Here is a 19187-nt window from a genome sequence, read left to right on the forward strand (position 1 = left end):
TGATGGACACACAATCAGAGCTTTTATTCTAGCTAGAGAGAAACGGCCCACGTATACACATGAGCAAACAAAACATGACTAAGCGTGACCTGGGTAGAAATGCCTTAGACCTGTCCCAGTTCTGCCAGATCATCTTTCTCCTCCTTGGTTCTCAGTTTTCTCACCAATAAATAACACGTTTGCAATGAAAATTTTAAAAATTATGTTTAAAGAGACACAAAAAATGACTAGGTTTGCTTAGAACGTGGCGCGCCTGTATTTTTGAAATGTTGCCCCAAGTTGGCATAGAGGCTGGCCGGCCCGCTGAGAAAGCCCCTTCTTAGGGGCCCAGTGAGATAACTCTTTGTCACCAGCCCCCCCTCGCCCCCGCCCCCGGTTGGCCCAATAGCATGTCCCATTGTGACGGCTAGCGACCTCGGGCTCCCCATTGCCCCGGGACGGTGGCTACGTCCAGAGCCCTTCTGACGCATGAGTGGCCACCCCCTTCCAGGGTGGTGATTGGCTAGTCCGGGCTGGGGGCGGGCTGACCTCCGCTCCGCAGCGCCGTCACCAGCTGGCCCCACCCCCGTGCGGGCAGTCATTTGTTTGCGGCCGCGGGATTGGTCGCCCGGCTCCCGCGAGGGGGAGGGGAGGGAGGCAGCGCGCACTCGCGCGTGCGTGAGCTGGCGCGCGAGGAAGGGCCCGGTCGCGCCGAGGCTCGAGCGGCCGTCGCCATTTTGTAGGGTTCTCTCTGACGCGGGAGCCGCCGCCACCGCCGCCGCCACCCGGAGGTGAGAGGGCGTCTTGTGTGTGTGTCTGGGGAGCCCGGGGGCAGGCCAAGCCGAGCCTCCCGCGGACGGGGAGGGCCCAGCATTTGCGTTTCTCCTCTCGCTGCGGGAGGTCCGGGGAAGACAACGGGAGGAGGCGGGGCCGGGTCTCCGGAAGGGGGCGGGGCAGGGGTCGGGTCGAGTCTTTGTTGGGGCCAAGGAGCTGGAGGTTGGGCCGCTGGGCGGGGGAGGGTCCGGGTTTGGGGCGAAGGGGACCTTTTTATTCTTAGTCTCTTGAAAGGCGATATCGCCCGGAAGAGAGATACACAGATTTCCCTCCAAAATCTTGTTACCAGGCGCTCCGATAGATACCTCTTGCCTTCTACTTGGGCTTTTCTCTTTCCTCCCTATTTTAAGACAGGAAACAGCTAATCCTGTTACTTAAATGCGCTCCATTTCACCGAGGTGATGGACTGTGCTATGCGTGCTGACCCCCGACCTCCTGTTTGCATGTCACACATGGCTAACGCTTCCCCTTAAGAACAAACCGTTCTTCCTCTATTGAGGAAGAATAATGAACGTCAATGTGAGTGAGGGTCTTGAACGTGCCAAGAACTTTGGAGGATTAAACTAAAATGCTGCAGTGCACTGAAATTTCCCACCCCACTTTGAAATCTTGTTTTTCTCTTCCAGGCTCTTGTCAGGATGGTGAAGCTTTTCATCGGAAACCTGCCACGGGAGGCCACAGAGCAGGAGATCCGCTCACTCTTTGAGCAGTATGGGAAGGTGCTGGAATGTGACATCATCAAGAACTATGGCTTTGTGCACATAGAGGACAAGACAGCCGCCGAGGATGCCATACGCAACCTGCACCACTACAAGCTTCATGGGGTGAACATCAACGTGGAAGCCAGCAAGAATAAGAGCAAAGCCTCAACCAAGTTGCATGTGGGCAACATCAGTCCCACTTGTACCAACCAAGAACTTCGGGCCAAGTTTGAGGAGTATGGTCCAGTCATCGAATGTGACATCGTGAAAGACTATGCCTTCGTACACATGGAGCGGGCAGAGGATGCAGTGGAGGCCATCAGGGGCCTTGACAACACAGAGTTTCAAGGTGAACTGCTCTGGGGCCTGGGTGGCAGAATTGAGTGGGGTCTAGCTCAAGACAGGCAAGAATACAAGACCATGGGACTGGCAGGGTGGTCTCTTCCATTCTACTTTAGATGGAAATAATAGGTTACATTTACCATTCCTAAGTATAATTTACTTTGGGGGAAGCAAACACTTCTCCTTTTCAGGTTTGCTAAGGTGTTCCTCAACAACTGTGTAGAATCACAAACTGTGGGTTACTTTATCCTGCAGGCTTCATTCATTTTGTTTGAGTGCTGTCAGAAGTTTAATCTGCCTGGGCAAATGAGTACCTCATGGGAGATGGGAGGATAAAGGTCTGTGGCTTACCTGCTTATTTTGTTATGACCTGGAAGCCTTATATTTGAGGTTTTAAATGTTTAGCACTTATATTTTTTACCGCTTTGGGTGATGGGTAGTGGTGGGAAAGAGTAAAAAAGACATTTAGAGAAATCTCTATAATATAGATTTGGGGGAGTCTCTTTTGGGTGCTCAAATTTGTTCAGTCTGTGGACTAAACAAGCAGAGTCAAAAAAAAAAAAAAAACTAAAAACATGCCATGGACTATTCTGCTCCACCTACTATTATTTAACCTGAATGGGAAAAAAAGGAAATTTCTAAAGGTATCAGATTGAATGGGAATGATAGTCCTGCTTCTGAAGAGAGTCCAGTAAGGGCATCATAGGTCGTGTCATATTATTTATGCCAATAATATTGTTACATGCATTGTCATTAACATCACAAAGAGGTTGCCTGAAGATTCTCTAGAACTGTGCTGTCTAATATGGTAGCCACATGCAGTTAATACATTTAAATTAATTGAAATTAAGTAAAATTTTAAAATCCATTTTTCAGTTCTACCAGACACATTTCAAGCATTCAGTAGTCTTATGAGGCTAATGGTTACCATATTAGCGCAGATATAGAACATTTCCATCATCATAGAGAGACCTTTTGATTAAAGTTGTTCTACAAGTTTTTTGTTAGCAGTATCATTGTGGACGCATGTTCACAGTCACTTTTGTGGTTCCTAAGTCAACACCCCTTTTCCTGAGTGCCATTAATGCGGTTGTTATGAAGTACTTAAGGGTCCTCTGCTAAACCTAGAAAACCGAAGGAGAAAACAAATAATGGGAGAGGAAGAAAACTTGACCAGAAAAGGATAAGAAAGCTTGCAAATAGTAGAGATGGGTAGTGGAACACCATAAAGCATCTCTGGCTTCAGCCTTGGCCTTTAACTGTTCTTTAAAGCATAGGGCCAAAGTTGCAGATACTTGATTCCATTAACTAGTCATATGACCTTGGACAAGTGTTTTAACCTCTTTGTGCTTCATCTTCCCCACTTATAAAATAGAGTGAATGATCCCTGCCATACCTCTCTTGCAGGATGGTAGTGAGGCTAGATGTGGTAATAACTGTGAAAGTGTTTTGACAGTAAAAGCACTACATGGTGAAAGGTGAGTGCTGTTGGCAACTATGGTGTTTCTCTTCTGGTTATTTAAAATGTGACAGTGAAGCTTTCCTTATTTATTTACTTTTTTAGTTATTTTCTTCAATTATTTTGGAATGCTGTTGCATTTCAACTTTAAAAAGTATTCTTAATTATTTTCATTTGATGGGGGAGGAGAACATGGTGGGAGACTGGGAAAGGAAGAGCTTTCTCTTGGCAGGTAACAAGCAAAATGTAAAAGAATATAAAGTCAGGTACAAACTCTGCAGAGGTATTCTAGTCACGTAATACAGCATGCCCTTGCCTTTTTAATACACGACCGAATAAAAGGAAAGCGGCACATATATGTTAATTGGGGAGGAGTTGGCTTAGGATGAGTAGTCTTAATAAGGCAGGTGTAATTACTTTAGGAAGCGGGTATCTGAATAACTCGGGGAGCCATGAGATTTTTAAAAACATCACTTCCTTAGAAAGCGTAGACAATAAAATAAATTGAAAAAGAAAAATTCTTCATTTGGTTTCCATGTTCTCAGCCTGGCTCCTCTGGAGAGAGCCCTCTTCTCTGAGGGCTGCATATAGACATTTTTGTAACTAGCTCTGGCTTTCTTTCCCCCACACGACAAGGGAAAGTTTAGTGTTGGATAATAAGTTGCACTTTTAGATCCCTTTGTAGTTCGTAAGCGTGATGATTGGGCGTTCATGCGCATGTGTGAGATGTGCCTCCCTCAAGTTGTTCTACAAGTTTTGTTATGACATGGGCATGTTACCCATCTGATGTGGGGGAAAAGATTGCAATTTTACAGAAAATACAGTCTAGATACCAGTTTGACATATTTTTTCATTTCAGTCATCTACTAATGACGCCTTTTCTGTCATCTACTAGTGAAAGTAGCCTGTTAAAAGTACCACATTAGCTATCTTTTGAACCTTTATTTCTCTATGTTAATGGCTGCCATTTAGGCTTCTGTGCAAGTCATTTTAGATATGACTTCGAAAAGGAAGCAGCAGAATCCGAGTTTACCTGACTCTTTCAGGCGTGTTTCCTCTTCACAAACAGCATTGAACTGAACCACTGTTCACTTAACACACACAGTTTGCATCGGGAGACCCTAAAGAAGCTATTCCCAGGTAACAACGCGGGCAGCTGAATTGGGAAGGATATATAAAAGTTCAGGTGTCTCATTTTTTCCCCCATATGTAAACAAGTATTAAGTCAGAGTACTGTTGTGTATCAGCTACATCCCCATCCCTCTCCCAATCTTGGCGCTTGATAGGAACCGAGAAATTAGGACCCGAGAAATTAGGACCCCAAGTTTCTCACCTCAGCATTTTAATATTCTTTGTTCTTCCAGCTTTCAAAAGAAAATACTTTTATTGGGCTGGTTTTCTGGAAAATGTTGGCAGCAGATTTCAGTAACTTTTGAAGGTCTCAGAAAATCTTTAAGCTTTTGGCCTGTCCAAGTGTAGTAGAGTGGAAGAATTTAATCTTCTTTCAATCTTCTTTGCCCTGGTTCCGTAAGGTAGTAGAGAAGCACAGTATTTTTCAATTATTATGAGAGCTTTAGAGGATTTAAATTAAAAGCCTAGTTATAACCGTTGGAAAGACTGTTTAAAAATAAAAACACATCACTTCTATTATAGATTTTTTAGTTCTAGGTTAAAAAATTGTTACCTTCATCTGCATCCTTTTCACAACTACACAGAGGTGGACTTTGCTACAAATGTTTATAAACTTGCATTCCCACCCTCTAAAAAAAAGCAGGAATGAAGACTGGATTTAGTAACAGAAACATCAAGGTAAAATTAACTAGGTTTTGTTTCTCAAAAAAACAGACCCAGTTGTTCATTGCCTATCTTTAGATGAAAGAAAGAAAAGAAGAAAAAAAAAAAAACCCAGAATCTATAAAAGTGCAACTTTAATTGATTTTTTTTTTTCCTTTAAAAATGTTACTTCTAGGTCTCTGGATTGGCTGCTTTTTAGATTGGCATGGTTACTCTGACTTTAGAATTGGAGCAGTTTGTGTCTTGTCACACAGCTTAATGTCACCATGCATGTCTGAAAGCCAAGTAATTTGTAATCCTTTAGTCTAAATTATGGGGAACTTTACATTTGAGATACAAATTGGAGCAGAAATCTCTCTCAGTGTAGTTAGCATTGTGGCCCTTAATAACTTCTAAGAATTAGAATGGGAGTGTTTAAATCTCTGAAAACAATGGGATGTCTAAATGCACCTTCCAGAGAATTATTGCCATTTGGTATCTGTTGGCTATATCAGTGGTGATGGTGGATGCTGCCTGTCTGCTAGCAGCTGGAGGTACAAAGCCTGAGCTCCTTTGTTTATGTGAAAGAAGGGGTTTTAAGTTGGAGGTGGCAAATACCAGAAACTGGGGTGGTAGGACAATGGGCAGAACTTAGACAGTGGGCAGAACTGAGTTTGACTAAAGTGATATTACTGCACTAACCCGCTCCCCTCTCAGGGGCAGTGCATGGCGCTGTTCTGGCTGCCGTCCTGAATCTGGCTGTTTCCAACAGGATGGTGGAGCCACGAGGCCTATCGCATAGCTGCATCCAGAACAAGGTCTGTTAAAGAGAGAATAACTGCTGATCGTGGAGGGGGGAATTGTTCTGATCAGCCCTTAAGAGTGACGAGAAGCTCCTGTTCTCTACGTGTGTACTGGCTGCTATTTCTTTTGGCTACAATTTGAAAAGCATTAACTTGATCTCCAAAAATCTTAAGCAATTTGGGGCTAAATTACTGCCACAATTACTTCTTTCCTAAACTGCTTTTAAAGACTTCAGCTGTTTTCATCAGTAAGGGTCCCTGGGTTTAGTGGTACACAAGCCCTGGGCAAAGATTGTTTCGTCTCTTAGCTGTTCTTCAGTGTTGGTCATTTCCTGGGAGTATGGATGCGACCCGTTTGTATGGGTTCCCAGAGGCCTTTAGGCAAATGCTGTATTTTTCTAACAAGTAGGTAATCCCCTACAAAGGATTTTAAGCTGCCTGGTAGGATGAAATGCTCATCATTCCATTACATGGAAACACATTGTCCTTTAGTAACCCATACTGTTTCAAGATCTTTCTAATACTTGCTGTTGAGAGACCCTGGACAAGTAGTTTTCTTTTCCACAGTAAGCATGAATTCACCTTTGTGGGAAAACAGTGGGGGTGGGTTGAAATCTGGGGGGTCTTATAACTTCCAGAGGCACTGGAGATGAAGCAGATGATGAGCCAGGGTTGATCTGTGTACCCAACGTAGGGAGCCTTCTGATGACACCTGCAAAAACTGCTGGAGGAAACCAGATGGACAAAGGATTGCTGTGGTTTTTAAACTATGGTAAATGCTCAGGCCTTACATGGCCCTGAGTCAATCAGTGAGAGGTGGACAAGATCCCTTCCAAATCTGGCATAACTGAGGTTATGCCAGATTATTTGATTTGGAAGTACTGGCAGGTTTTGAATCATTACAATTAGTAACACTCTTACCAGTGAGAAGTGGAAACTTTTTCAGTTTTTGTGTTTGGGGGAAAAGGAAGTGTGGAGACAGAAGCGGGAAGGAGTCTGTTCTACTGCTGGTCTCAGTAGACAATATTAACCCAAATTGGCTCTGAGGACTCACATTTTCTAGCTGTCATCTGTATTAAAACTTCATTTCGACTACTTTTTTGAGGGGATTGCTGAAATAGGGTCACAGGAGGTGTATGTGTCTTCTGCCAACTAGTTTACTTTCATTTAGGAGAGGATAAAGAATGCCAGTGAGTTATAATAAATCTTCTTACATCTATTCCCTCAAGGCAAAAGAATGCACGTGCAGTTGTCCACCAGCCGGCTTCGGACTGCCCCTGGGATGGGAGACCAGAGCGGCTGCTATCGGTGCGGGAAAGAGGGGCACTGGTCCAAAGAGTGCCCAGTAGATCGTACAGGTCGAGTGGCGGACTTTACCGAGCAGTATAATGAACAGTATGGAGCAGTTCGCACGCCTTACACCATGGGCTACGGGGAATCCGTGTATTACAACGATGCATATGGAGCATTCGACTACTATAAGCGTTACCGTGTTCGCTCTTATGAGGCGGTGGCGGCAGCGGCAGCAGCTTCCGCATACAACTACGCAGATCAGACCATGTCCCATCTGCCTCAAGTCCAAAACACAGCAGTGACCAGCCACCTCAACTCCACCTCTGTTGATCCCTACGACAGACACCTGTTGCCGAACTCTGGCGCTGCTGCCACCTCAGCCGCTATGGCTGCTGCTGCTGCCACCACTTCGTCCTATTATGGTAGGGACAGGAGTCCACTGCGTCGTGCTGCAGCTGTGCTCCCCACAGTCGGAGAGGGCTACGGCTATGGGCCAGAGAGTGAGTTGTCTCAGGCTTCAGCAGCTGCACGGAATTCTCTGTATGACATGGCCCGGTATGAGCGGGAGCAGTATGTGGACCGAGCACGGTACTCAGCCTTTTAAAAACTGGAGGTGAGAGTGGGGTGGGTGTGGTTAAGAAATTCTGTTTAAGTTCCCTCGAAAGAGACCTATGCTTTATAGAGGCAGCGAGAGCCACCTGTTTGCTGTTGGGACAGTATCTAAAAGGTGCAAATTACATGTCTTCAGTATTTCTTTAGCTTAGGCCAGAGGTTCATTCGGCCTTCTGAGGTTTTAGTGTGTGACTGTAACCAACTTGTTTCTTCTGAGAGAACAACAAACTCCATTTGTTAGTGAGAATATTGTTCTTTAATCAGTTGTGAGCAGATTTGGGTTACAGAAGAATATTTAAGAGAACTAACATTTGTTATGTGCCCTCTGTGTATATTGTATCATCTACACAATAAGCTTTTGAGCTATTTTCCTCTTTTACAGAAAGGGGAACTAAGGCTGAGAGAGGTTAAGTACTTTGCCCAAAGTCAGTTGGTAAATGATAGGTAGAGTCAAAATTCAAACTCAGACCTGACTCCAAAACCCATGCTCTTGCCACTACAAAAGTACAGTGGTGGTAGCCTGAGAGTACAGGTTCAGGAGTTAGTAATAACACAGTGAGGATTTGAACTGTAACTTCAGGCTTCCAGTTTGCTGATAAAACTACTTCTTGGGTCATTATCCTTTATCAAAGGAAACCGGGAACCCTTCTAATATATCTACATGCCAGATAAAGTCCTATACATTTTAAATGTTTTCATCTAAAATATTTGCCTGAAAGCTGAATGTTTTGATGCTCTGTCCCATGGAGTCCTTTTCTTACTAGTAATCCAGAGCATCTTGTCCCATATGGGCACGTAAGCCCTATTCTTCATAGCCTGAGATGCTGTCATTTAGAGCCTGACATTTTCCATTTCTTCCAGCAATTTTTGTTCTGTTTTTTTAAGGGAGGAACATTTAAGGAATTAGATAAACAGGTAATTTGCTAACATGCATAGCATAAAATCCCATAGGTGGTGAAAGCCAATGCCATAGGCTATGAAAATTTAGTGTTTCCTACCTTAGGAAGTGTGTACTAAAGGTGCTGGAATGCCAAGAATAATTAGGAGTATTCCAGAGATGGATAAATGTCTTCATCGGAATGGAAATGGCAGTGTGACTACTTTATATTTTCATGGTTTTCCTTGTACCTTGAAATTGAGTATCATCTGAATGAGCTACACTGCGCACCCAAGTGTTCCTCACTTATCCCTTTGGTATATATGTAGAAGAAAGCAAAGCCATGGAATTTGTTCTTTTAAGTGAACCGAGAAGCACATATGGCATGAACCTGTGATGTTATATTGTATGTGACCCTGTCAGCAAGGCTGGGATCTCCTGAGACCACTGTGCAGCAAGTCTTTGTTCATGTGTTCGTGTGTGTGTAGTGGGTAATCTTACAACTTGCGGAGTTTATCCTTAATTTTTACTTTTAATGTAGCGGGATCTGCCATACGGTGGGATATGCCCTGAAGTAAGCTGGTATAAATCTGTCAGATAACCTATTTCTCTCAAATATGTTTCAAAGTTAAATTAGTATATTGTGGTCTTTAAAAGGTATTGCTAGGGCATTTTAAAGTGAATTTTGACTACAAGCAGTGGTTGTTCAACTAACCTCTTTTTAGTGATGACTTTTAAAGAAACTTACCTTCCAGGTGTGAACCTCAAATGGACTGAATAACCCTGAGTTGGTTGCAGTCCCAGGAGCCTGATGTTAATGAGGCTGCCAGGATGAAATACTCCAGAACTATTGGGGATCCAAATTCGGGTCTCACCTTAGCAGAACTGATCCAAGAACGTCACAGCTTTTGAAGTCGATTGGCACAGATCAAGACCAAGATTTGGCCCTTTGTCTATAATAAGTAGAGGAACTTGGTGTGAGTTAACTTTCTTTTCCCCTCAGCCATTGGTGTCTGGAGTTCCCATCAATTGAAGAATTAGAGAATTCTAGGAGTGATTTTTTCTTTTGATTTGGCAAGGGAGATTTGGTCAATTAGGGGAATCACTGGAACTGTGACTCTGAATCTGTGACAGTGTGACACATAGGTGTGTTAGTGATGGGTGAATGATCAGCTGCTCCTTGATACCCTACCCTTTGTGACTGTCATTTCTGAAAGCTTGTTTACTGTGAAAGATTAAAATGAAATACATTTAGAATAGTGCAGTTGGCCATATATGAGATCTCAGCATCTTCTGCTTTTCCTGGACCCAAAAACTAAATTGTGGTTCTTAATAATGTGTGTGTGCCCTTTGTTGGCCTAAAACATGGGTAAGAAAATGAGAAAGATGTATTTATCACCAACATAATATCCTCCAAGTAGATTGCATCTTGTCCTGTATTTAGCTATAAGTAGATTCCTGTATATAGCTATTGGTAGACTCCTAGGGGTAATTACATGCAATATAAGTTTGATCCAGTCTGACTTGGTTGTTTTGTTCTTTTTTTCCCCCTCCCTGGAATACAGGACGAGACCAGGGCCCCTGTACTCGGAGCCAGGCTGCTCTCCAGGCATTGTGTAAGCCTCTTGTGTTGTGCTCTCTTTCAGGTAGGATAATTGCGGACTGAACCCTCGGGCTGCGGTCATATATGAGAACTTGCTCCGCGCGGTCCCCTTTGCCGGGATGTTTCCATTGCTTCATGTTTCAGTAAACAAAGGAGTTTGTGACCAACTATGTTTTCTTTCTTAATTTAATTCTCCTAAGTTGACTTTTCTTTCTTCTTGATACTAGTCTTTGTAGCTTTTCACTCTGCTCCTTATATTCTCGGCCTCTGAGCAGCCCTAGGTAAGGATTACGCTGGCATCCCCTTCTTCCTGTGCAGTGGAACCCCTCTCATCTTGCTTTCCCTAGGAGTTGAACCCTTCTCCCTGCCTACCTGGCAGCATCTCCTTTCCCTTTAAAACGACCATGTAGTGGGCAAGCAGCCTTTTACTCTTCTCTGTTAGCTCTGGACTCTAACATTGAAGCTAATCTTCTGAAATTGTTAGGACCATTGGGGGTTTTGTTGTTGTTTTGTTTGTTTTCTTTTATGTCTGACCTGTGATCGTGGTACAGCATTAGCTGAAATTAGCCTTGTTTACTCCACTCCTCCCACTTATTTTTTTTTTTTTTTGGACAAATAAACGTTTCTAACACTTAAGTATCTTTTTGTGTTTGTGTGACTGTTATTTTTATAACTGGCATCTTCTGATTCTTTCCCAGTTGTGTTCAGGCTACAAAATTCAAACAAATGCATGTCTGAAATTTAGGTGGAGAAGGAAAGATTTAGTGAGGTAATATGGCTTCAGTAATAGGTGGTGAGAAATTAGCCAGAATCTTGAGACACTGCTAAATACGCTACAGCTGGCAGTCAGGCTCGTTTTCGCTAAATAATTAGAGCTGCTAGTTATTGAGAGAAAAGTTTGAAGGCTCGCAAACCCAGATTAGTAGTGATAAAAGTAAGCCCCGCATCAGGAAAAGGCTGAGCCAGAATAGCTGGAAGGGCCTATCAGGTTGATTCAATTTGACTTAATAGTTTTCTGGCAAGTATAAAAAATGTACATTTTTGCTTAATTAGCTCCCTTCCCCAATATTCCTTTTTTAATTTTTAAAAAATATTCATTTAAATTCACTTATGAGCTATTGAAAGAGGTCTCTCTTCCCAAGGTGTTAATACTCTGCTAGGATTAGACTTTGGCTCAAAGAAGGGAAGTATAGTATTCTGAGCAGAAGCAGATAAGGTATTACTGATTACTGATTAGCAGTGACAGCATTTTGCAGTAAAGTATGTCTGCTAGAATTTTTAAAAAGATTTATGGATATTTCAGTTATCATTGTTTAGATCCTTATAAAGCACATTAAACAATGAACTCGGCCTTACTTAAGCTTTATTATAAACACTGACATGTAAATTCTGACCACATGTGAAATTTTACCTATAGTTATATAGTACTTTCCCCACATATTTTATCCTTAATCCTGACAGGTGAAGCAAAAATTTTCCCTTTTTGAGGGGATGGGCTATGAGAGTCGACAGAGGTTAACCTGTCCACGCACACATTCCAACCAGTGCTAAAATACACAAGGCTCAGTACTACCCAGAGAGGCTGGACTGTCCCTGTTTTACAAAAGGGAAAATAAGGCAAAGCCACTGAGATTTCCTTGTGATTGATTTGCAAACCACTGGGCAGAGCCAAGAAATAAATATGTGCAGGTCTGCTGGTTCACCAGAGACTCTGGTGGGCCTCTGTGCTAGGTTCTGAACAATTTAACATAGTTTTTAATGTGTCTTGTTTTCTATCTCATTGGCAGAACAAAAATAATTAGATTGATTCTGCGAGAGAGTTCTGTGTCAACACTGCCCAATGAAACTTTTGGCAGTGATGAAGTGTTATCCGTGCTGTCCAGTTTGTAGCTACTGGCCACACGTGCCTATTGAGTACTTGGAATATGGCTAATGCATCTGAGAAACCGAAATTTTTTTAACTTAATTATAATTTGATTAGCCACATTTGGCTAGTAGCTACTGTATTGGACAGCACAGTTTAATAGTGAAGTAAGTTTCTTATATGAGGAGAAAAAGCCTTGCACCATCACATAAAAGATAAAAAATCCTTTCACCCTTCCGAGGTAGATAAACACTGGAAAAGGGGTTAGTTTTCAGCCAATGAAAGAAGACTGTTGAGTAGAAACAAATGTATTTATTTCTAAACTTCACCTTCTTACATGAGAAATTGCACGTTGTGGGCACAAAATTCCTTTTATTCACGAAGACCATGTTTCTCGTTATAGACCATTTCAGAGTTGCATGAAGCCTCCCAATGCTAAAAGCTCCTGAATTCATTTATCAGCTATTTGAATTCCTACTGTGAGCCAGGATGTGGGGCCTAGTAGAGAAGCAAAACTTAATCACATTTGTGATAAGTACTATGGAGCTGGGCAAGTACCGGGGCTGTGAAACGTACAACAGTGATTGAGGGGGTGGGGGTGGTTATTCCAAGTGGAGGAGGCGACACATGCGAAGGTGCACGATCAGGCTGGTGTGACACCCACTAGGAACCAGAAAGGGAGCTCTGACAGGAGAAAAGCTGTGCAGCGACAGGAATCCGAAGCAGTGAGCTGCGGGCACAGTGCATGGAAAGCCTTGTAAAGGCTGGAGGAATTCATTTCTACCCTTTGAGTAACTGTAAGCTACTGGTTTTAATCTAAAGGAGAACAGGATCGGATTCATTTTTCCGAAAAGATCACTCTGGAGAAGAACAAAAGTGAACAGCATAATAAATGTGAGATTTAATCCCAGCACTACGGGAGGCCAAAGAGGGAGGATCTCTTGAGGCCAGGAGTTCCAGACCAGCCTGGGCAACATAGTGAGACTCTGTCTCTAAAAAGAAAACGGAGGAGAGTGAGAAGAAAGAGAAAGAAGAGATTTCTCTGAAATGTAACAGAGGTCTCTCCCCTGATGTCAACAGAGTTGATGCTGTAAAGGAAGAAAAAATACTTCTTACATAGCACAGGGACCATGCTTAAGGACAAGGGATTCAGGGGACAATCGGGGAGATGGGATTTAAATCCCTCAGGTTGATCAAGCCATGAATAAAGGGATGGGTGTTATCTGCAAACCCTAACATTTGTTGAGCACCTCTTCTGGGCCAGGCCTTGCCTGAAGGATTTGCACAAGGGACCACTGAGTGCTAAAGGGCACAGAAGATCACAGGGGCCCTCAGAGATCTTAAGGGACTAGAGAGGACAGCATAGTGGTTAGGAACATAGGTCTGAAGTCAGAGCTCTGGGGTTAGAATCACACCTCCACCACTTACTGGCACTCAAAGATTGAGACCCGTCACAACTGATCGTAACAAACAGTATGAAATGGTAATGTCTATGAGAAAGGTAAAACCACTGCTAGAGTTCAGAGAGATAGGCAATTATTTATGCAATCCTACTAAAATTTTATAATTTATTCTTTGCGCCTTAAGATTGAAACTTAGGCCGGGAGCGGTGGCTCATGCCTGTAATCCTAGCACTCTGGGAGGCCGAGGCGGGCGGATTGTTTGAGCTCAGGAGTTCGAGACCAGCCTGAGCAAGAGCGAGACCCCATCTCTACTAAAAATAGAAAGAAATTAATCGGACAACTAAAAATATATAGAAAAAATTAGCCGGGCATGGTGGCGCATGCCTGTAGTCCCAGCTACTCGGGAGGCTGAGGCAGGGGTTGCTGTGAGCTAGGCTGACGCCACGGCACTCACTCTAGCCTGGGCAAAAGAGTGAGACTCTGTCTCAAAAAAAAAAAAAAGATTGAAACTTAAAAATATTTCTCTCTTTTGAAATAGAACTATACTTATCAGTAGTCCACAAAGACAGTGAAATGTTTGTGAGGGATGATGAAGGCCAAGGGGATGTCCTGGGCCATGGGGGGTGGGGGAGATTACTACCCCAGGCCCTTGAGCTCCAAGAAGTTCTTGAACGGTCAGCTGTTTGAGATTGGGCTCTGAGCCCCGGCCAAGCAAGCCTCAGCCCTAGCAGCAGCACTTTGTGACACACTTGAAGTACAAAGGCAAGTAAACCCCAGGGGAGGCACAGACCTACTGCACCACAGCCCCTGTTTGGCAAAAGCTCCTGCAGCCCAAGCCTTACTCTACCTTCTAGGCATCTCTGTGGCAGCCTCAGATTTAGCCCCTTCCACTGATTTCCAGCCACATAGTCAAGTTATATGGCACAGAAGGATACTAGGTCCTTGTGCCACTCAGTGTTCTTCAAAGAGCTCATCCTAAGGGCAGAAAAACACTGGCTGCCTGCAAGATGGCCCGGAAAAGGGTAGCAACTTGCCCCAGATCGGATTCGTGGCTTGTCAGGATTTGTCTCACAAACCTGGTCCTCAGAGACTGTCACCTGCCCTAGGAGATTAGAGAAGAGGAAGGAGGGAAGAAATAAACACACATTCCTGGGAAGAACTGTTAGTTTGTCAGAATCAATCTCTGGGCTTTCTTGAGGGAGACCAGGGCTAGGCTATACTGCTAGAGGTGCAAGAAATGACCGAATCAGCTCCAGGAACCCACTTGGGAAGAGTCTGATGAGATGAGTTCAGTCAAAAGTGCCTTAGGTTTGCAGGGTCTTTGAGGATCCAGGCCAAATTTAAACCACATGTCCATCATCTCTGCTAATCCACAAAAATCAAGTGAGGTAGCATTGTTGGCTCTCCCAGCAAGTAAGGCAACTGAGGTTTAGAAAGTTTAAATGATCTGACTCCCCCTTCCCCCTACAGTGGTAAAGGAAAAAAGACCCCTGGCTTAGCCTAGTGCTTGTTCAGCATGGCAGAAAGCTGTCGTAAGAAGCTACTGCAATGGAGATGAGCAGTTGGCTAAGGGCCCAGCAGTCCTAAAGGGCAGACCCTGTCCACATGGAGGGCAAGGCGATGGTGGCCCTGGCCCGCCCTCAGCTCTGGTATCTCAGAAGCAGGGCGCTGCTGTGAGAATTAGGGAAGTGAGTGGCTAGGGAAGGGGCCCTCCTCCCTGCACTTTCAGTACCCCTGTATCCCCCTCATTGGGACATGGCCAGCACACGTCAGTGGCTCTGTTTTCTGACTCGTATGTCACCTCTGTACAGACACAAGGAGTTCTGCCCAAGATCAGTTTAGCTGGGTGTGTGGCCGATAGTCCAGAGCACTCCTCACAGGGCGGGGAAGGGGGCCACGAGCCCTTCCCAGGCTGGCCAGGCCAGCTGACGCTCCTTGCACACCGGCCCCTTCCCTCGGGCAGCAGTCCCCCTCGCTCCCCGCTGACGACCTGGGAGAGCACCCAGCCCTGTGGGGAGGCCAGATCCAGAATGTGCCTGGCCTAGGAGCTACGGACGGTGGAGCTCACTTGGCCGCCAGCCCTGGGCCCACCTAGCTCTAAAGAGGAATGCCAGAACTCAAATCCAAGCCCTTTCTGTGGCCTTGGGCATGTTACTTAACCTCTCTGAGCCTGATTCCTCATGTGTCAGTTGGGAATTATATACCTTCCTCTCCAGAGTTGTTCAGAGGAATAAATGTAAAGCATTCAATGAATGTGGCTATTACTATTCCAAACAAACGAATTGTGCTAGGCCCTGGAGGAGGCAGCAAACTCTCAAATACACAAATATATCCAACATCCATGCTGACAAACTATCAATAGGGTGATCCCTGCAGAGACAGAGGGGTTGTCAGGCCTGTGTGGGACTGAAGTGAGAGCTGGGGGAGCAGAGCCGGTAGTGGTCCCCTCCTGTCCTGGCTCGTGCCTGGAAGTGGGTGCTCCAGACAACCACTCCAGCTCTGTCCTAGGGATCACCAAATCTCAAAGCTAAAGGGCTATCCTAGGTCATCAGACATTTCTACCATCTCTTCCTTTCTAGATTGCTGAACTCTTATGGGCCAGGGACGATTCCAGCCCTAACAGTGGCCATCCATGAATCCTTTGGTCCTGTTCCACGGTCTGGCCCTGTGCTGGCACTCAGTTTTGTGAATGCCTGGTGGCTGCTAAAACAATGAATGGCTGGGGGGTGGGAGGTGGACAGAGTAGGATATTCTCAAGGGGAGCCCATCATTCAAATGGTATTAAATAGCTTACATATACACATTTACCATTAAATGCCCACTGTGTGTCTTAGGCATTGTTTCCAGACAGTGGGGTATATATTGGTGAGGCAGGTAATTTCCTGTCCCCCTTACAATTTTGTGAGGAAAATATTCAATAAATGAGTACGCAAAGGAATTAGGATAAGTACCACAAAATACACAAACTGAGTACAATGGTAGGGAATAATGAGATAATTAGAGGAAGCATCTACTTAGCTAGAGGTGGTCTGGGAGGGCATTCTGATGCTTGATCCTGAAGCTATAATCTGAAGGATAAGAAGTTAGCCCTAAAGTAGTCAAGGGGAGGGTCCTTCTAGGTAAAAAGAGGTCCTAAGGCAGGAAAGAGTTTGATGTACAAGGAGGGCCAGTGTGGTTAGAAAAAGGTGTGCGGGGGGCTTAGGCCTAGGATGATGGAGGGTGGGATAGAGGCCAGACATTTCAAGGCATTTCCAAGGTAAAAGACTGCATTTTAGCCGGGCGCAGTGGCTCATGCCCATAATCCTACCACTCTGGGAGGCCGAGGTGGGAGGATTGCTTGAGGTCAGAAGTTCAAGACCAGCCTGACTGAGCAAGAGTGAGACCCTGTCTCCACTAAAAATAGAAAAAATTAGCCAGGTGTGCTAATGCACGCCTGCAGTCCCAGCTACTGGGGAGGCTGAGGCAGGAGTTGCTGTGAGCTAGGCTGACGCCACGGCACTCCTAGCTTGGGCATCAGAGTGAGACTCTGTCTCAAAAAAAAAAAAAAAAAAAAAAAGAAGATTGTGCATTTTACTTTAAATACAATGGTAAGTTGCTGAAAGGTTCTAAGTAGCTGATGACCATCTGATTTATATTTGACAAAATCATTCTGGCTACTGATGGAGATTACACTGAAGGAAGACACGAGGGGAAAGGAAAGAAGGAAAAGACAGACCCAGAGGCCACTTCAGTAGTCCTGGCGGGAGAGGACAGTATGGTCTGAACTATACTTTGTGGCAAAGACACAGAGAGAAGCAGCAGCATTTGATATAAAAGGTGCTAAAGAACAGCTGAGGGCAAAGAGGAGATAAGAACCAAGGATGACACCAAGACTCTGGCTGGAGCAGAGAAGTGGGTGGGGACGACGCGAGGAGAAAGCATTTTGGAGTGGGGGCTTCAGCACAACTCCAGATGGCATGCAAAGCCAAGGGGATTGAAATCGCCTCAAGTGTCAATCTTGGTACTACTGACATTTGGACTGGGTAATTCTTTGTGCGGGCGCCATCCTGTGCATTGGAGGATGTTTAGAAGCATCCCTGCCAGTACTAAATGCCAGTAGCACACCCCACTTGTGACTATTAAAAATGACTTCATTTGCAAAAACACAATGGTGACTGAAAGAAAAATAAATAAATAAAAGTTTAAAAAATAACTGACTTCAGACATTGCCAGATGTCACAGTGAGGATCTGCTATTGGAAAAGGGAAGTCACGAGCAGTTGAGCACTGCTCATCTAGAGGGAGAATGAAGAGGGCCGGGGAGCATAGTGGAACTCCAGCCTCAGCATCTGGCTTAGGTCGTAGGGAGGTGGCTTTGGGGTGGGGCGGAGGATTCAAGTGAACAAACAAATTCTCTGGTTCAAATTTTCTAAGATAGTAGGTACTCAGGAAAGAAAAAGAAGGAGTGGGTGATTTCAGGTGAAAACTGCAGAGCTCTAGTTTCCAGCACATGAAAAAACGCAACCAATATGTAATAGCAACATCAAGAGATCTTTCCCACACTCACTTCTCATATGAAGTTTTCCTCTTCTCTTCTGATCCGTTCCTCTCAACAACCAGTAACATTTACTGCGGATCACTGTCCTCAGAGAAACTCCCTATGCCTGGAGAGAACTGGGGGTTATCTAAATTAGAGGGAACCCTGGGGACAGATTCAAGTATCAAGCTTCCATGCCCTCTAGGCCAGACACACACATTGATGGAGGACAAAGTCTGGGATCAGGCTGGAGACGGACACTAGGACATTTTCAGATCCAGATGGCACATAAAGCCAAGGGAACTGATGATACCACCTACATGGAGAACGTGGAAAAGAGAGAGAACAGAGTCCTAGCAATGCCTTATTTTTACTACCCTGAAAGCTGCTTGTCGCATTTCTTTTCACCTTGAAAACCCAAATTTGATTTAGGAAAAAAAAAAGACTTCCTGATGAACTTAATGTGGGTGTGAACCCCAAGTTTTTGGCCAGAGTAACTGAAGGATGGAGCTGCTAACAACTGAGAAGGAAAGGGTACAAGAGATGTATGTGGTGGGGTGAAGATGAGAAGTTCAATTTATACAAGTTGGATTTGAAATATCAGATACCTAAGCAAAAAATGTCAAAGTAGGACAAAAGTCTGAAGTTTGGGAGAGAGATCTGGGCTGGACTTATAAATTAGAAATTTCTATATATAGATGGTATTTGAATCCACTGGATCACCAAGAGAGCACAGGAAAAAGGGAAAAAAAAAGTTGACAAGAGATTGAAAAGGGAGGAAAACCAAGAGCATTGTGTCCTGGAAGACAAAGGAATTAATTGTTTCAAGGAACAGAGAATAATCAACTATGTCAAAATGTTAATATCAAAGATATAAGTAGGTTAATTATGATGAAGACAAAGAACTGACAAGGGGCTGAGGGGATTAACCACAAAGTGGCACAAGGGCTTCTGGGTCGACAAAAATGTTCTATATTGTGATTGCAGTGATGGTTATAAGACTGTCATTGTCAAAAGTACATTTGGCAAAATGTACCAAATTGGCCGGGGCGCGGGTGGCTCACGCCTGTAATCCTAGCACTTTGGGAGACTGAGGCAGGTGGATCGCTCAAGGTCAGGAGTTCGAGAC

General features: G+C 44.4%; 1 protein-coding gene across 2 annotated transcripts; it reads left to right on the plus strand.

Moving 5' to 3' along the window:
• The first annotated feature begins 609 nt into the window (after window positions 1-609).
• RBM4B (RNA binding motif protein 4B) lies at window positions 610-10912 on the plus strand. 2 transcript variants are annotated; one of them, XR_001138361.1, is made up of 5 exons: window positions 620-770; window positions 1440-1863; window positions 7121-7797; window positions 9429-9650; window positions 10320-10912. XR_001138361.1 is itself a non-coding variant. In XM_012665485.1 (4 exons), the coding sequence occupies exons 2-3, from the start codon at window positions 1452-1454 to the stop codon at window positions 7786-7788; spliced, it is 1080 nt and encodes a 359-aa protein (XP_012520939.1). In that variant the 5' UTR covers window positions 610-770; window positions 1440-1451; the 3' UTR covers window positions 7789-7797; window positions 10320-10912. The 2 variants fall into 2 exon arrangements, 1 of the variants encoding a protein (XP_012520939.1); XM_012665485.1 differs by lacking the exon at window positions 9429-9650 and having other exon boundaries at window positions 610-770.
• The last annotated feature ends 8275 nt before the right edge of the window (window positions 10913-19187 follow it).

Source organism: Propithecus coquereli, unplaced genomic scaffold (genome assembly GCF_000956105.1).
Source record: "Propithecus coquereli isolate 6110/MARCELLA unplaced genomic scaffold, Pcoq_1.0 Scaffold120, whole genome shotgun sequence".
NCBI lineage: Eukaryota > Metazoa > Chordata > Mammalia > Primates > Indriidae > Propithecus > Propithecus coquereli.

Excerpts from the sequence above, each read along its gene's own strand:
- RBM4B (XM_012665485.1), top strand. The coding sequence starts at position 1,452 with ATGGTGAAGCTTTTCATCGGAAACCTGCCACGGGAGGCCACAGAGCAG. Across the intron at positions 1,864-7,120 it reads TGACAACACAGAGTTTCAAG|GCAAAAGAATGCACGTGCAG; the intron begins GTGAACTGCTCT and ends TATTCCCTCAAG.